Source organism: Hylobates moloch, unplaced genomic scaffold (assembly GCF_009828535.3).
Source record: "Hylobates moloch isolate HMO894 unplaced genomic scaffold, HMol_V3 SCAFFOLD_18, whole genome shotgun sequence".
Lineage (NCBI taxonomy): Eukaryota > Metazoa > Chordata > Mammalia > Primates > Hylobatidae > Hylobates > Hylobates moloch.
Genome location: NW_026652293.1, coordinates 60,216,478 through 60,232,272, shown reverse-complemented (window position 1 = coordinate 60,232,272; position 15,795 = coordinate 60,216,478). Strand labels below are relative to the sequence as shown.

Genomic DNA, 15,795 nt, shown 5'->3' with positions numbered 1-15,795 from the left:
AGGGACAGCATTAGGAGATACACCTAATGCTAAATGACGAGTTAATGGGTGCAGGAAATCAACATGGCACATGGATACATATGTAACAAACCTGCACATTGTGCACATGTACCCTAAAACCCTAAAGTATAATAAAATAAAAATAAAAATAAAAAAATAAAAAAATAAAAAAAAAAGAGTACATTAAGACAATGATTAAAGGATTCTATTTTATTTATTTTTATATCACATTCTTGGAGTTTGGACAAGTTGTCATAATTTACATAAAACTATTACTTCTAAGCTATTACTTCAAAGTTGGTGTGTCCTTCTCTGAGCTAGCTGTGTCATAGTAGTACTGTGACTTAGTAGTCAAGTTTAGGCCGGCAAGTCACCTACTATGTTTGGGTCTTATAGTATTAATGAGGGTTAATAATATGTACCTTATAGATTTTATGATAACTAAATTATGTATTAGTTTGGAAGCTAACCGTGTCTAGTTGTGAGCTGAAAACCCAAGTATTTAGCGTAAGATTCAGGGTTGTTCGGGGAATACAAGGCAGGGATGCAATCAAATGTCAGGAATCGCCAGAACACTGGGAATAAGGAAGCTATCGGAACACTTCCTTTACTCATTGTCTTTGCCTTTCTCTGTGCATCTGCTTTGTTTTTCTCTTTCAATATGTGGAACTGATTTTCTCTTTTGCTTTTAGCATCATAGTAGGATGTTTGCCTCAACACTTGCTGAGTTTGTATGTTAATTCTTGTAATCATCTGCAGAGACTGACTCTAAGTTAGGTTTTAAATTACTTGTCCCCCAGCTTCGGTCAGGTTTCCATATTGGTTCAGTTAACACTGGTCAGTTAAATGGGGCCTCACAATATGCACTTGGCCCACCCCTGAGAACTGAGGGGGAGATTTTCAGAAAAAAGGGAGCAAGGTGGTGTGGCAGATACCTCAGAAAGTGTGTGCCGCAAGTGAAGTCATTTAAGTATACAGCACTGAAGAAAGTCAAGGTATTGTTATCATTAGATGATGTAGTACTTTGTGAAATATCACTGATAGCGTCTATTCAGAATAGCATGTCATTTATCTACCAGTGCAACAGATCTGATTAGTCCCTTATATGTCCTTGATTTTTGTCAAGGGCAGTAGTGTAGTGATTATTATATCTTTTTCAATTGTTATAATGAATATAAAGTCTTTTGCAATTTGTCTTTTATATTCAAAATTATTTTAATCATACAGTGTGCTTGAAATGAACTTTTTGGTGGACATAATTTTTAAGAACATATCTTTGTATAAAAGCACTTTTGTTAAATATTGCTAATGAACTTTTTTCGGGAATAAGTTGAACGTATAATCAGTTTTTTTTCAAATGCAGCATAGAAATAAGAAATATTCAAGTAATTGATACATGATTCTTTTGGTTCTATCATTGAATTTCTGAACTCTCAGCTATAACTGGTTAAGGCATCTTTTAAATTATCCCAGACATTATGAATGGAGTGCTCAGTAATGATTTGTATAACCCTTAGCTTTGTTTTGATTCATTTTCTTTATACTACTTAGGGTATCATCATATGACAAGATAACTATATAGCCCTGTATAGACACTTAATATTGTTAATATTTATTGTTCTGTGTTCATATTTACCGCAAATTAGAATAGTCAGTAGGTATAATTTACCTGAAGTGTCAGCTCTGCAGCACACTTTTTCTGAATTTCTGATTTAGTCTGGGTGGGGGAATTAGGTTTTGGTTTAAGGATACCTTTGTTTTGTGATTTTGTGATATAGTAGAAATCAAAGCTGCTTTTAAGTATAGGTGTTACAATTATTTGAGGGGATAGTCAGGCTCCCATTTTTGGTTTTTTTTTTTTTTTTTTCTAGACAGGGTTTCACTCTGCTGCCCAGGCTGGAGTGTAGTGGCACCATCTAGGCTTACTGCAGCCTTCATCTCCTGGGCTAAAGTGGCCCTCACACTTTAGTCTTCTGACTAGCTGGGACTGCAGGCACAAGCCACCATGTCCGGCCAATTTTTGTATTTGTATTTTTGTAGAGACAGGGTTTTGCCACATTGCCCAGGCTGGTCTTGAACTCCTGGACTCAAGCAATCCGTCTGCTTTGGCCTCCCAAAGTATTGGGATACAGGTGTGAACCACCATACCCGGCCCCATTTTTAGTTCTAATAGGCCTGTATGTATCACCCACCTTGTCAAACTTGTGTGTAATTTTTAAAAAAGGTTTCTTCCTTTTTTTTTTTTTTTTTTTTTTTTTTGAGATAGAGTCTCACTCTGTCGCCGAGGCTGGAGTGCAGTGGCATAATCTTGGCTCACTGCAACCTCCACCTCCTGGGTTCTAGTGATTCTCCTGCCCCAGCCTCCCAAGTAGCTGGGATTACAGGCACACACTACCACGCCCATTTACTTTTTGTATTTTTAGTAGTGACAGGGTTTCACCATGTTGACCAGGCTGGTCTCTAACTCCTGACCTCAGGTAATCCACCCGCCTTGGCTTCCTACAGTGCTGGGATTACAGGTGTGAGCCACTGTGCCCAGCATCTTCCTATTTTGTTTTAAAACAGCTTTACTGACATGATTGACATATCAGACAATTCACCTGTTTGAAGTGTACAATTCAGTGGTTTTGATATCTTACTAATTTTTAAAAATTGTGGTAAAATACATATAACAAAATTTGCCATTTTGACCACTTTTGCGTATACAATTCAGTGGCATTAAATTATATTTATAATGTTATGTGACAACCATCACTATCTGTCTCTAAAACTTTTTCATTATCCAAAGAGAAGTTCTGTAACCATTAGGCCATAACTTTTCATTCTCCTGTCCCCCAGCCCTTAGTAACCTTTAATCTACTTTCTGTCTCTATGAATTTGCCTATTCTAGATATTTCATATAAGTGAAATAATATATTTGCCTTTTAATGCCTGACTTATTTTACTTAGCATATTTTCAAGATTCATCCACATTATAGCATGTATCAGACCTTAACTTCATTTTAAAGCTGCTTAACATACTGTTTGTGTGTGTGTGTGTGTATATATATTTACATATATAAAAAATATGTAAATATATGTAATATAGATTTTTAATGTATAATATGTAAATATATAATATGTATTTTAATATATAATATATATTTTAAATATAATATATTTTAATATCTATAATATATATGTAAAATATATATATTTAAATATATATATTTATATCACATTTTGTTTATCTGTTCATCTCTTGATGGACATTTGGATAATTTCCACCTTTTGGCTACTGTGAATAATGCTGCCATGAACATCATTGTACCTGTTTGAATCTCTTCTTTTGATTCTCTTGGGTACATAGGAATGGAATTGCTGGGATATGTTGGTAAATCTATGTTTAGCTTTTTGAGGAACTACCCAACTGTTTTACAAAGCAGCTGTAACATTTTATATCCCCTCTAGCAATGTATGAGGGTTCCAGTTTCTCCACATCCTCTTCAGCTATTGTAGAGGTTGTGAAGTGGTATCTCATTGTGGTTTTGGTTTGCATTTCCTTAATGATTAGTGATGTTGAGTATCTTTTCATATGTGTATTGGCCATTTTTATGTATCTTCATATATAATATCATTTTTATATATCATTTTATATATATCATTTCATATATTATATCATTTTTATATATTTTTATATCTATCTTTTTTGTATATCTTCATATATATATATAATTTTATTTTAAGTTCTGGGATACATGTGCAGAGCATGCAGGTTTGTTACATAGGTATACATGTGCCATGGTGGTTTGCTACACCTATCAACCCGTCATCTGTGTTTTAAGCCCTGCGTGCATTAGTTATTTATCTAATGCTTTCCCTCCCCTTGGCCCCCACCCCAACAGGCCCCAGTGTGTGATGTTCCCCCCACCCCGTGTCCTTGTGTGTTCTCATTGTTCATCTCCCACTTATGAGTGAGAACATGTGGTATTTGGTTTTCTGTTCATGTGTTAGTTTGTTGAGAATGATGGCTTCCAGCTTCATCCTTGTCCCTGCAAAGGACATGAACTCATTCTTTTTTCATTTTTATTTATCTTCTTTGGAGAAATGTTTGTTAAAACTTTTGCCCATGTTTGAATTGGGGTTTTTTGTTGTTGACTTGTAGGAGTTCTTTATATATTCTGTATTAATTCCTTAGTAGATACATGATTTGCAAATACTTTTCCCATTCTATGGGTTGTCTTTTCTCTCTCTCCATATGAATTTTAGGATGAGTTTTTTTATTTCTGTAATGCCATTGTAATTTTGATAGGGATTGCTTTGAATCTCTGGATTGCTTTGGGTAATATTGTCATATTAACAATATTAAGTCTTTTTCCAATCTAGAATACTGGATGTCTTTTCATTTATTTAAGTCTTCTTTAATTTTTATCAGCAATATTTTGTAATTTCCAGTGTACAAGTCTTTCACCTCGTTGGTTAAATTTATCCTTAAGTACTTTATTCTTTTGGATGCTATTGCAAATGGAATTTTATTACTAATTCTTTTATTACTGCTTTTTAAGAGACAGGATCTTGCTATTTTGCCCAGGCTGGAGTGCAGTGGTATGATCATGACTCATTGCAGCCTTGAATACCTGGGCTCAAGTTATCCTCCTGCCTTAGCCTCCTGAGTAGCTAAGGACTACAGGCGTGTGCCACCACGTTCAGCTAATTTTTTTCTCTTTCTCTTCTCTGTTGTGTGAATTCCAGATAAAAATCCTCTCGCTCTTTCCTTTCCTTACAGAACACAAATACAGAAGTCTCTAGTGGACTTGACCAAGCAGTGTGGAATACCCGTTTTTGAAGCTAGTTAGGGCTAAATGCATACTTTTAGATCAAAGCAAACTGTATGACCTATCTGTTTCACTCCCCTAATGCTCAAATACGTATCTTTGATCCTATCACACTCTGGCTCCATGGAAGGAAGAGAGAAGACAGCTACACCCATGTATTATGATCCTTTAATCATATCAATTCCTTTTTGTGTTAGAATAAAGAGGGACCTGAGGAGAGGAAAGGAGACACGTCTGAACTTCTCTTAGAGGCAGCAGAATATATAATTGCTCTAATCATTAAAATTTCTTAATTTACCAGTTAAAAATATTAATAAGATTACATCTAAATTCCTTTAATGAAATTCAAAGTCTTTTCCATTTTCTAGCTCTTATTTCTTTGCATTTCTTCTCACAATTCTTTACCATGGATTATTTACCATTAACACCCCAAATTCACTTCTTCGCCTCTCTTCATTTGCTTATATTGTTCCCTCTTGCCTGGAGTATCTACAGTGTCAAACCCAGGCAAAGGAGCAAGATTCTATTTAGTCCTCAAGGTTCAATTTATCTGTTATCTCGTTTGTGTGAAGCATTAGTATCCACATAATTAGTGTTCTGTTCTCACTAATTCTGAACCACTTAAAACTTTATCACATTATTAAATTTTGTGTCTGCATATATGCATACTTGTCTTTCTTGAATGAAGACTAAGAGCTTCTTGAAGGAAAGTATCCTATCACAATCAAATTTTTAAAAACTCCATTCATTGCCACCATGCTTTGTATACTGTAGACGTTTGCTAAAGCATTTTAAAAGAACAAATGAATGAGTGTGAAAGAAATATGAATTTACTTGGTGGGAATTGCTGAAGAGCTCTCTGGTGCCATGAAATCTGCTTTTATTTTTTATACCTTTGTGTTAAAATATATATATTTAATGCCGATAGAATGTTAAAACTGGTCTCATTTTTACATCCCCCTTGCTTTGCGTTCTTTCATATGTTATTTGGAGTTTAAACATATATTTCTCACCAAAAATGTAATTCATATGTAAGAAATAAAATCTATTGTTTTCTTAGGGAAATTAAATCTGTTTATTCTCATATAGTTTGGGATTTTTAAATATTTTGACAATTCTTAAATCATAATTTGAATTTTTGCGTGACTAAGAAACACCATTATTTATATCTAATTTGCATCACATTTTATTAAGAAAATAATTGATATTGCTCTTTCATTTCAGCTAAACCATTTACTTCTAAAGTGAAACAAATGCGATTACATAGAGAAGACTTTGAAATATTAAAGGTGATTGGTCGAGGAGCTTTTGGGGAGGTAAGAGATTAAGATTTGATAGAAGGTCTGCTAATTGTTTTGGAAGCTGTTGAACACAGTTGTGAGAGAATTTAACAAGTATTGTTACTTGTTACTTGTTAAACAATATTTGTTAAGTTGTGATTGATGTGATTGTGCTGCTGTGATTGATATAATAGCTCAGAAAATAAAGTGTTGAGTGAAATATTTCTACTTGGAATTTTTTCTAAGATAGTTCATGTTTTCACATGTACTTCATATGTCAATGTAAATATGAGTGTGTTTCTAGACTCTCTTTTGTTCTGTTGGTCTGTCTTATTCTAGTTTATAAGAAATCTTGATACCTGGTAGTGTATATACTCCGACTTCCTTTTTCTCCCCCTCTCCCATCTCTCCTCCCCTGATATTTTCATAGTATTTTATTTTATGTATGTATGTATGTATTTATTTTTGAGATGGAGTCTCCCTCTGTTGCCCAGGCTGGAGTGCAGTGGCGTGATCTCGGCTCACTGCAACCTCCACCTCCTGGATTCAAGTGATTCTCCTGCCTCAGCCTCCCGAGTAGCTGGGATTACAGGCGTCCGCCATCAGGCCCAGCTAATTTTTGTATTTTTAGTCAAGTTGGGGTTTCGCCGTGTTGGTCAGGCGGGTCTCGAATTCCTGACCTCAAGTGGTCTGCCCACCTTGGCCTCCTAAAGGATATTTTCATAGTATTTTCCAATCAGTTTTTCAATTTCGACTCACTTGTGAAGATAAACGTGCATGCGCGTGCTCTCTCTCTCTCTCGCTCTCTCTCTCTCTGTCTCTCTCCCTCCTCTCTCTCTCCTTTCTCCTCTCTCTTCTCTTGTCTCCTCTCTCTCTCTTTTTTTCCAGGAATTTGGGTAAAGTTTGTATTGAAACTGGAGATCAGTTTGCAGATAATGGGCATCTTAACAATACTACTGAGTCAGCTAATCCATAGACATGGTGTATTCTTCCATTTATTTAGGGCTTTATAAATTTATCTCAATACTGTTTTGTAGTGTTCATTCAGTAGAGAAGACCTCCACATCTTTCAGCAGATTTATTCCTGGATATGTGATATTCTTGATATTATTTTAGTTAGAATTGTTTGTGAAATTTCATTTCTTAATTGTTTTCTTGGTAGTAGTTAGAAGTAGAATTTAATTTTATTGATCTTATACCTTGTTATACTTTTCAAATCAGGAATTTTGTTGAATTTTATTAATACTTTATCTGTATCTTTTGGGAGACTCATGGTTTTTTTCTCCTTTACTTTGTTAATGTGTTGAATTATGCTGTTATATTTTCAGATGTTAAACAATCTTTGCATTCCTAAAATAAGCCCAATTGGCTTGTGATACTTTACCCCTTTATATGTAGCAATGGACTTCATGTGCTTTTTGTGTGTTGTTAGGATCTTTGCACCTATGTTCTTAAGATAAATTGGCCTGCAATTTTCCTACTTCGAATGTTCTGATCAGATTTTGGTATCTTGGTTATGCTGGTCTTACAAGAAGAGGGCAATGTTCCCGCCTTTACTCTTCTCCAGAAGAGTTAGTGAAGATTGTTATTATTTTTTTCCTCATATGCTTACAAGATTTAACTGGTGAAGCCTCTGAGACCAGAGGTTGCTAGTGAAAAAGTTTTAAATAATATGTTTAATTTCTTTAATGGAAATAAAATGACTTGTTCTGTGTATGTATTAGTTTTGGTAGGTTTATCCATTTCATCTAATTTTTAAAACTTGTTACTGTATTGATCATTTCTCTCTTTTTTTATTTTTGTTGCTAGGGGTTTATCAGTTTATTATCTTTTCCATAAATTAACTTTTGGCCTTTTGAATTTTGTTATTGTGGATTTGTTTTCTGGTTCTTTAATTTCTGCACTTTGTAATATTTTCTTTGGTTTTACCTTGCTATTCTTTTTCTGATTTTTTAAAATAGCATTGATATCTAGCCCTTCTTTTCAAATCTGTGTTTAAAGCTGTATGTTTTCCTCTAAGCAGTTTTAGCTATAGCAGACATATTTTGATATGTCATATATATGTATATATTTTTTGCTTAAAATACACTGTGATTTTAAATTTCTATTTTTTGATCTATGAATTTAAAGTTCATTAAATTTCTAAACATTTAGAAAATTTTCTAGTTTGTTTTTTTATTGAGTTATAATGCAATTTAAAAGTGGTTAGAATGTATACTGTATGTGATTAGAATCCTTTGAAATTTGCTCTGCAGTGTTCTGTAAATATCAATTAAGTCAAGTTCAAAATCTTGTTTAAATCTTCCACATCCTTACTGTCTGTCTTTTTCAGTTTGATCTGTCATTTCCTGAGAGAGAATTTCTTTATTTCTTTCAGTTTTTGCTGATAACAAATGTACAGTTATTATATCTTTCTGGTGATTAACTCATTCATCATTATGGAGTGTTCCCATTATCTCTATAGTGTTTTTTGATTTAAATTTTCCTTAATCTGATATTAGTAGAACTACTCCAGCACTTTTTTATTAGTATTTTCATTAAATATCTTATTCTGTCCTTTTAGTTTTAGCTTTCTATAAGCATATGGTATGTTTACTGTTCAGTAGAATATAATTAGGTTTTGTTTTTTAATCAGTTGACATGTAATTATGTTACTATTTGTTTTATATTTATTTTGCTCATTTTGTGTTATTTTTCTCTCATTTCTTGCTTCTCCTTGGATTAATGGAATATTTTAAATTATACCTCCCAATTTTATCTTCTTTTATGGGTTCCCCTGGCGATTACCACATGTATCCTTGGTAAATTTATATTTTGCCAATTCCCATTTACCCAATTTCTACCTTTTTTTTTCATTGCTGTCATATATTTTAGTTCCATATATATTTGAAGCCCCAACATATATATTGTACCTATTTATGTAGGTTTACCCACATATTTATATTTTCTCTGCTCTTCACATTCATGCACTTCCCTTTGGGATCATTTTCCTTTTGACTTAAAAATTCCTTTTAATATTTCTTTTTAATACTTAGAGACAAAGTTTTGCTTTGTCTCTCTGGCTGCAGTGCAGTGGTGTGATCATAGCTCACTGCAGCCTTGAATTCCTGGGCCCAAGTGATCCTCCTGCCTCAGCATCCTGGGTAGCTAAGACTACAGATGTGCACCAGCATGCTTGGCTAATTTGTAAATTTTCTTGTAGTGATGGGGTTTTCCTACATTGCCCAGGCTGGTCTCAAACTCCAAGGCTCAAGCAGTCCTCCTGCCTCAGCCTCCCGAAGTGCTGGGATTACAGTTGTGAGGCACTGTGCCTGGCCCCCTTTAGTATTTCTTCAGTGTAAGTCTGCTGATGACAAATTATCTGATTTTATTTGTCTGAAAATATATTTTTTGAGGTCCTAAAATTAAAAAAAAATTGAAGTATATTATGGTATACACACACAGACACATACACACACACACACACTTCAGTTTTAAAAAATATACACACATATAACTTGATGGATTTTTACATTTTTTTAGGGTGCAAAACAAGCAATAGCATTTTATTCTTATGCCATTTGACCATAGCATTCTTTTTTTATTTTTTATTTTTTTATTTGAGATGGAGTTTTGCTCTTGTCGCCCAGGCTGGAGTGCAGTGGTGCAATCTTGGTTCACTGCAACCGCCGCCACCCGGGTTCAAGTGATTCTCCTGCCTCAGCCTCCCGAGTAGCTGGGATTACAAGTGCCCTCTACCATGCCTGGCCAATTTTTGTATTTTTAGTAGACATGCGGTTTCACCATGTTGGTCAGGCTGGTCTCGAACTCCTGACCTCAGGTGATGCACCCATCTTGGTCTCCCAAAGTGCTGGGATTAACAGGTGTGAGCCACCATGCCCGGCCTTATTTTTTGTTTTTTAATTTTTGTGGGTACATAGTAGGTTTATATATTTATGGAGTATGTGAGATATTTTGGTACAGGCATGCAGTGCTTAATAATTGCATCATGGAAAATTGGATATCCACGTTATTTCAAAATGGACATTCAAGCATTTATCTTTTGTGTTACAGAAAATCCAATTGTACTCTTAGTTATTTCAAAATGGACATTTAAATTATTGTTGGTCCTTTCTGTTCACAAAAAATCCAGTTGTACTCTTTTAGTTATTTCAGAATGGACAATTAAATTATTATTGACTACAGTCCCCTTTTGCGCTACCAAATACTAGGTCTTCGTCATTCTAATTTTTTTGTACTCATTAATCATCCCCATCTTTTCCTTTTTCTCTACATCCTCACCAGCATTTGTTATTGCCTGCCTTATGGATAAAAGTCATTTTAACTGGGGTGAGATGATACCTCATTGTAGTTTTGATTTGCATTTCTCTGATGATCAGTGATGTTGAGCACTTTTTTCAAATCCCTGTTTGCCATTTGTATGTCTTTTTTATAGAAAGGTCTATTCAAATCTTTAGCCCATTTTAAAAATTGGATTATCAGATTGTTTCCTATAGAGTTGTTTGAATTCCTTGTATATTCTGGTTATTAATCCCTTGTCAGATGAGTAGTTTGCAAATATCTCCTCCCATTCTGTGGGTTGTCTCTTCACTCTACTGATTGTTTCCTTTGCTGTACAGAAGCTTTTTAACTTGATGTCATCTTATTTGTCCATTTTTGCTTTGGTTGGCTGTGTTTTAAGAAATTTTTGTGCAGACCAGTGTCCTGGAGATTTTCACCAATGTTTTAGTAGTTTTATACTTTGAGGTATTAGACTTAAGTCTTTAATCCATTTTGATTTGTTTTTTATGTAAGGTGAGAGATAGGGATCAAATTTCCTTCTTCTGCATATGGATATCCAGTTTTCCCAGCACCATTTATTGAAGAGACCGTCTTTTCCCTAACATTCTTGGCACCGTTGTTGAAAATTAGTTCACTGTAGGTATGTAGATTTCCTTCTGGGTTCTTTATTCTGTTTCATTAATCTATGTGTCTGTTTTTATGTCAGTACCATGCTAGTTTGGTTACTGTAGCTCTGTAGTATAATTTGAAGTCAGGTAATATGATTCCTCCAGTTTTGTTCTTTTTGCTTGTGATAGCTTTGGCTATTTTGGGTCTTTTGTAATTCCATATAAATTTTAGGATTATTTTTTCTATTTCTGTGAAGGATGTCATTAATATTTTGACAGGGATTACATTGAATCTGTAGATTGCTTTGGGCAGTATGGGTATTTTAACAGTATTGATTCTTCTAACCCATGAACATTGAATATATTTTCAGTTTTTTGTGTCCCCTTCAATTTATTTCATCAGTGTTTCATCGGTATATTGAGGTGTGTGTGTGTGTGTGTGTGTGTGTGTGTGTGTGCATACCTCACATGTATATGTTTATATACTTCAGTTAAAAAATACACATACATAACTTGATGAATTTTTACATTTTTTTTGTAGGGGACAAATAAATAATAGCATTTTATTCTTATGCCATTTGACCATAGCATTTGTGTTCTATAGTTTTCACTGTAGACATCTTTTACTTCTTTGGCTGATTTAATTCCTAGGTATTTAATTTTATTTGTGGCTATTGTAAATGGAATTACTTTTTTCATTTATTTTTCAGGTTGTTCACTGTTGGCATAGAGAAATGCTACTGATTTTTGTATGTTGATTTTGTATCCTGCAACTTTACTGAATTTGTTCATCAGTTTGAATAAGTTTTTGTGTGTGTGTGTGTGTGTGTGTGTGTGTGTGTGTGTGGAGTCTTTAGGTTTTCCTTTTTTTTTATTTTATTTTTTATTTTTTTATTTTGATTTTTTATTATTGTACTTTAGGTTTTAGGGTACATGTGCACAATGTGCAGGTTTGTTACATATGTATCCATGTGCCATGTTGTTTTGCCGCACCCATTAACTCATCAAATATAAGACCATATCATCTTCAAACAAGGATAATTTGACTTTTTTCTTTCCAGTTTGGACACCCTTTCATTCTTTTGTTTAATTGCTCTAGCTAATACTTAAAGAACTATGCTGTACTTGAATATTGATATCTTTCTCTAGATTTGGAAAGTTCTCTCTTATTATCCCTTTAATAAACTTTCTACTCCTGTTTTCTCTACCTTCTCTTTAAGGTCAATAACTCTTAGATTTACCCTTTTGAGGTTGTTTCCTAGATCTTATACATGCTTCATTCTTTTTCATTCTTTTTTCTTTTGTCACCTCTGTGTATTTTCAAACAGACCATTTTCAAGCTTACTAATTCTTGCTTCTGCTTGATCAGTTCTGCTATTAAGAGACTCTGATGCATTCTTTAACATGTCAGTTGCATTTTTCAACTCTAGAATTTCTGCTTGGTTTTTAAAAATTATTGTTTGTTTATTTATTTATTTATTTATTTTGAGATGGAGTGACACTCTGTCACCCAGGTTGGAGTGCAGTGGTGTGATCTCAGCTCACTGCAGCCTCCATCTCACGGGTTCAAGTGATTCTTCTGCCTCAGCCGCCTGAGTAGCTGGGACTACAGGTGCGTACTACGCCCGGCTAATTTTTGTATTTTTAATAGAGATGTGGTTTTACAGTGTTGGCCAGGCTGGTCTCAAACTCCTGACATCAGGTGATCCGCCTGCCTTGGCCTCCCAAAGTGTTGGGATTACAGGCATGAGCCACTACGCCTGGCCCCCTTTTTAATTATTTTAATCTGTGAAATTTATCTTATAGAATCTCAAATTCCTTCTCTGTGTTATCTTGAATTTCTTTGAGTTTCGTCAAAATAGCTATTGTTTTTTAAGATGGACTGTCACTCTGTCACCCAGGCTGGAGTGCAATGGCGCGATCTCAGCTCACTGCAACCTCTGCCTCCTGGGTTCAAGCCATTCTCTTGCCTCAGCCTTCTGAGTAGCTGGGATTACAGGCGTGCATCATCATGCCTGGCTAATTTTTGTATTTTTTTAAAGATAGAGATGGGGTTTCACCATGTTGGCAAGGCTGGTCTTTGACCTCAAGTGATCTGCCTGCTTGGCTTCCCAAAGTGCTGGGATTACAGGCATGAGCCACTGCACCTGGCCAAAATAGCTTTTTTTTTTTGAGACGAAGTCTTGCTCTGTTGCCCAAGCTAGAGTGCAGTGGCACGATCTTGGCTCACTGCAACCTCTGCCTCCCAGGTTCTGTGATTCTTCCATGTCAGCCTCCTGAGTAGCTGGGATTACAGGCACCCACCACCACCCCTGGCTAATTTTTGTATTTTTGGTAGAGATGGGGGTTTCACCATGTTGGCCAGGCTGGTCTTGAACTCCTGACCTCAAGTGATCCACCCACCTCGGCCTCCCACGGTGCTGGGATTACAGGTGTGAGCCACTGTGCTTGGCCCAAAATAGCTATTTTGAATTCTGTGTCTGAAATGTCATGTGTCTCTGTTTCTCCAGGATTGATCCCCAGTGCCTTATTTAGTTCATTTGGTGAGGTCAGGTTTTTGTGGATAGTGTTGATGCTTTTAGATGTTTTCGGTGTCTGGACATTGAAGAGTTAGGTATTTATTGTAGACTTTGCAGTCTGGGCTTGTTTGTACCTGTCTTTCTTGGGAAAGCATTCCATGTATTTGAAGGGACTTGGGCCCAAAGGCCAATAACACAATGGTTTCTGCAGTCTTGTATAGGTATTGCCTTGGTGGTCTTGGATAATATCCCAAAGTTCTCTCTGGATTACCAGGCAAAAACTCTTATTCTTTTTCTTTACTTTCTCCCAAACATATGGAGTCTTTCTCTCTGTGCTGAGCCATCTGGGACTCTGGGGATTTGGTGGTACAAGCACCCCTGTGGCCACCATCACTGGGACTGTGCTGGGTCAAACCTGAAGCCAGCACAGCACTGGGCCTTGCCCAAGGCCCTTCCCTTCGGGGTGGTGAGTTTCCCCAGGCCCCAGGTGTGTCCAGAGATGCTGTCTGGTAGCCTGCGATTCTAGTTAAAAACCTTAGCCATCTACCTAATGTTTTATTTTACTACGGCTGTGCCTGGCATTCAAACCACAATACAAAAAGGCCTTCCCGCTCTTCTCTCCCCTTTCCACATGCAGAGGAGGAGCCTCTCTCTGTGGCCAGCACCATGACTGGTCCATGAGCAGTTCTGCCAGGCCACACTACCGGTGTTCACTTAAAGCCCAAGAGCTCTTCCATCAGCTTGTGGTGAATGCTGCCAGGCCTGGGACCCACCCTTCAGGCAGTGGGCCCCCCTCTGGCCCAGAGCCGGTCCAGAAATGGTGTCCAAGAGGCTGGACTTGGGGATCTGAAAAGCCTGCCTTTTGCTCTGTCCCACTGTGATGCCTGAAAGCAAGACAAAGTTCCCTTTACTTTTCCCTCTGCTTTTCTCAGACAGAAGGAGTCTTTCACAGTGGCCACCACAACTGGGAATGTGCTGGGTCTCCCTTGAAGCAAGTAGTCTCAGACCTCAAGGCCCACAGCATACTCCCTGGGTATTGCTGGTGCCCAGTGGCAATTCATTGCCCAAGAACTCTTTAGTCAGCAGATGATGAGTCCTGCCAGGACTAGATCCTTCTCTTCAAGGCAGCGGGTTCCCTTTTGGCTCAGAGTGTGTCTAGAAATATCATCGGGGAGCTAGGGCCTGGAATGGGGGCCCCATGGCTCTGCCTGGTGCTCTATTCTAGTGTGGCTGAGCTAGTATCCAAGATGCAAGACAATGTCGGGGCTGGGCACAGTGGCTTACGCCTGTAATCTCAGCACTTTGGGAGGCCAAGGTGGGCAGATCACCTGAGGTCAGGAGTTTGAGACCAGCCTGGCCAAGATGGCGAAACCCTGTCTCTACTAAAAATACAAAAATTAGCTGGGTGAGGTGGTACGTGCCTGTGGTCCCAGCTACTCGGGAGGCTGAGACAGGAGAATTTTTTGAACTTGGGAGGCAGAGGTTGGCAGTGAGCTGAGATGGCGCCACTGCACTCCAGCCTGGGTGACAGAGTGAGACTCCGTCTCGAAAAAAAAAAAAAAAGATGCAAGACAAAGTCTTCCTTACTCTTTGCTCTTCTGTTCTTAAGCAGAAGGAAGGAGTCACTCTGGTTCCTGTGAGCTGCACTGCCTGGGTTGGGGGATGGACAGCTGATGCCTCCCTAGGTCATGAGCAACACTAGTTCACTGGCTCTAAGCACTAGTTGCCTAGGAATTGGAGTCCTTGTTAGAACACAACTTGACTGCCATTCAGGTTTACCTAGGACCCCAGAACACTTCAGCCTGCAGTGGTGATGCTTGCTGGGAAACTCTCGTTCTGACCTGCTGGGATGGGTGACTCCCCTTTGGCTAGAGCTAGTCAAATGCCCCTCCAAGCATGGCCACTGGCTGAACCCAGCAGGGCTTCATTCTCTGCTGTGACAGGGCAGCAGTGAGTCTCTACGCTTTCCCTCCCTGAAGTATATTCTCTCTCTCTACCTCATGGCCATTGCCAAGGAATAGGAAATAGGGGTGGCATCCATGATTCAAGACTGTCTCTCCTGTCTTCCTCAATGCCTTTTTTTCAAAATACGAAGTTAAAACCAGTTACTGCGATTGCTTACCTGAGTTTTGGTTCTTGTGATAGTGCTTTTCTCTTTGCAGATAGTTTTTAAAATTTGCTGTTCCAGCATGGTGTGGGAGAGCTTGAATGATGTAGGCTTCTATTCCACTACCTTGCTTCACCCTGGCCATAGCCAGATTTTTACATTTGTATGAGCTTGTGTAAACCATCA

At 37.2% G+C, this 15,795-nt stretch overlaps 1 protein-coding gene across 21 annotated transcripts in view; it reads left to right on the top strand.

The window, feature by feature from the left end:
• The window catches only part of CDC42BPA (CDC42 binding protein kinase alpha), a 320,366-nt gene that overhangs the window by 53,095 nt on the left and 251,476 nt on the right, over positions 1 to 15,795 (top strand). For 20 of the 21 annotated variants that reach the window (XR_009210848.1, XR_009210849.1, XR_009210847.1 and 17 more), the window contains exon 2: positions 6,039 to 6,130. Coding sequence is in view for 15 of the 21 variants with exons in the window: in XM_058430788.1 (XP_058286771.1) it covers positions 6,039 to 6,130 (92 nt within the window). In the remaining 6 variants the exon portion in view is untranslated. Of the gene's footprint in view, positions 1 to 6,038; positions 6,131 to 15,795 lie in introns of those variants that run through there. The other variant, XM_058430789.1, reaches the window with a different exon arrangement.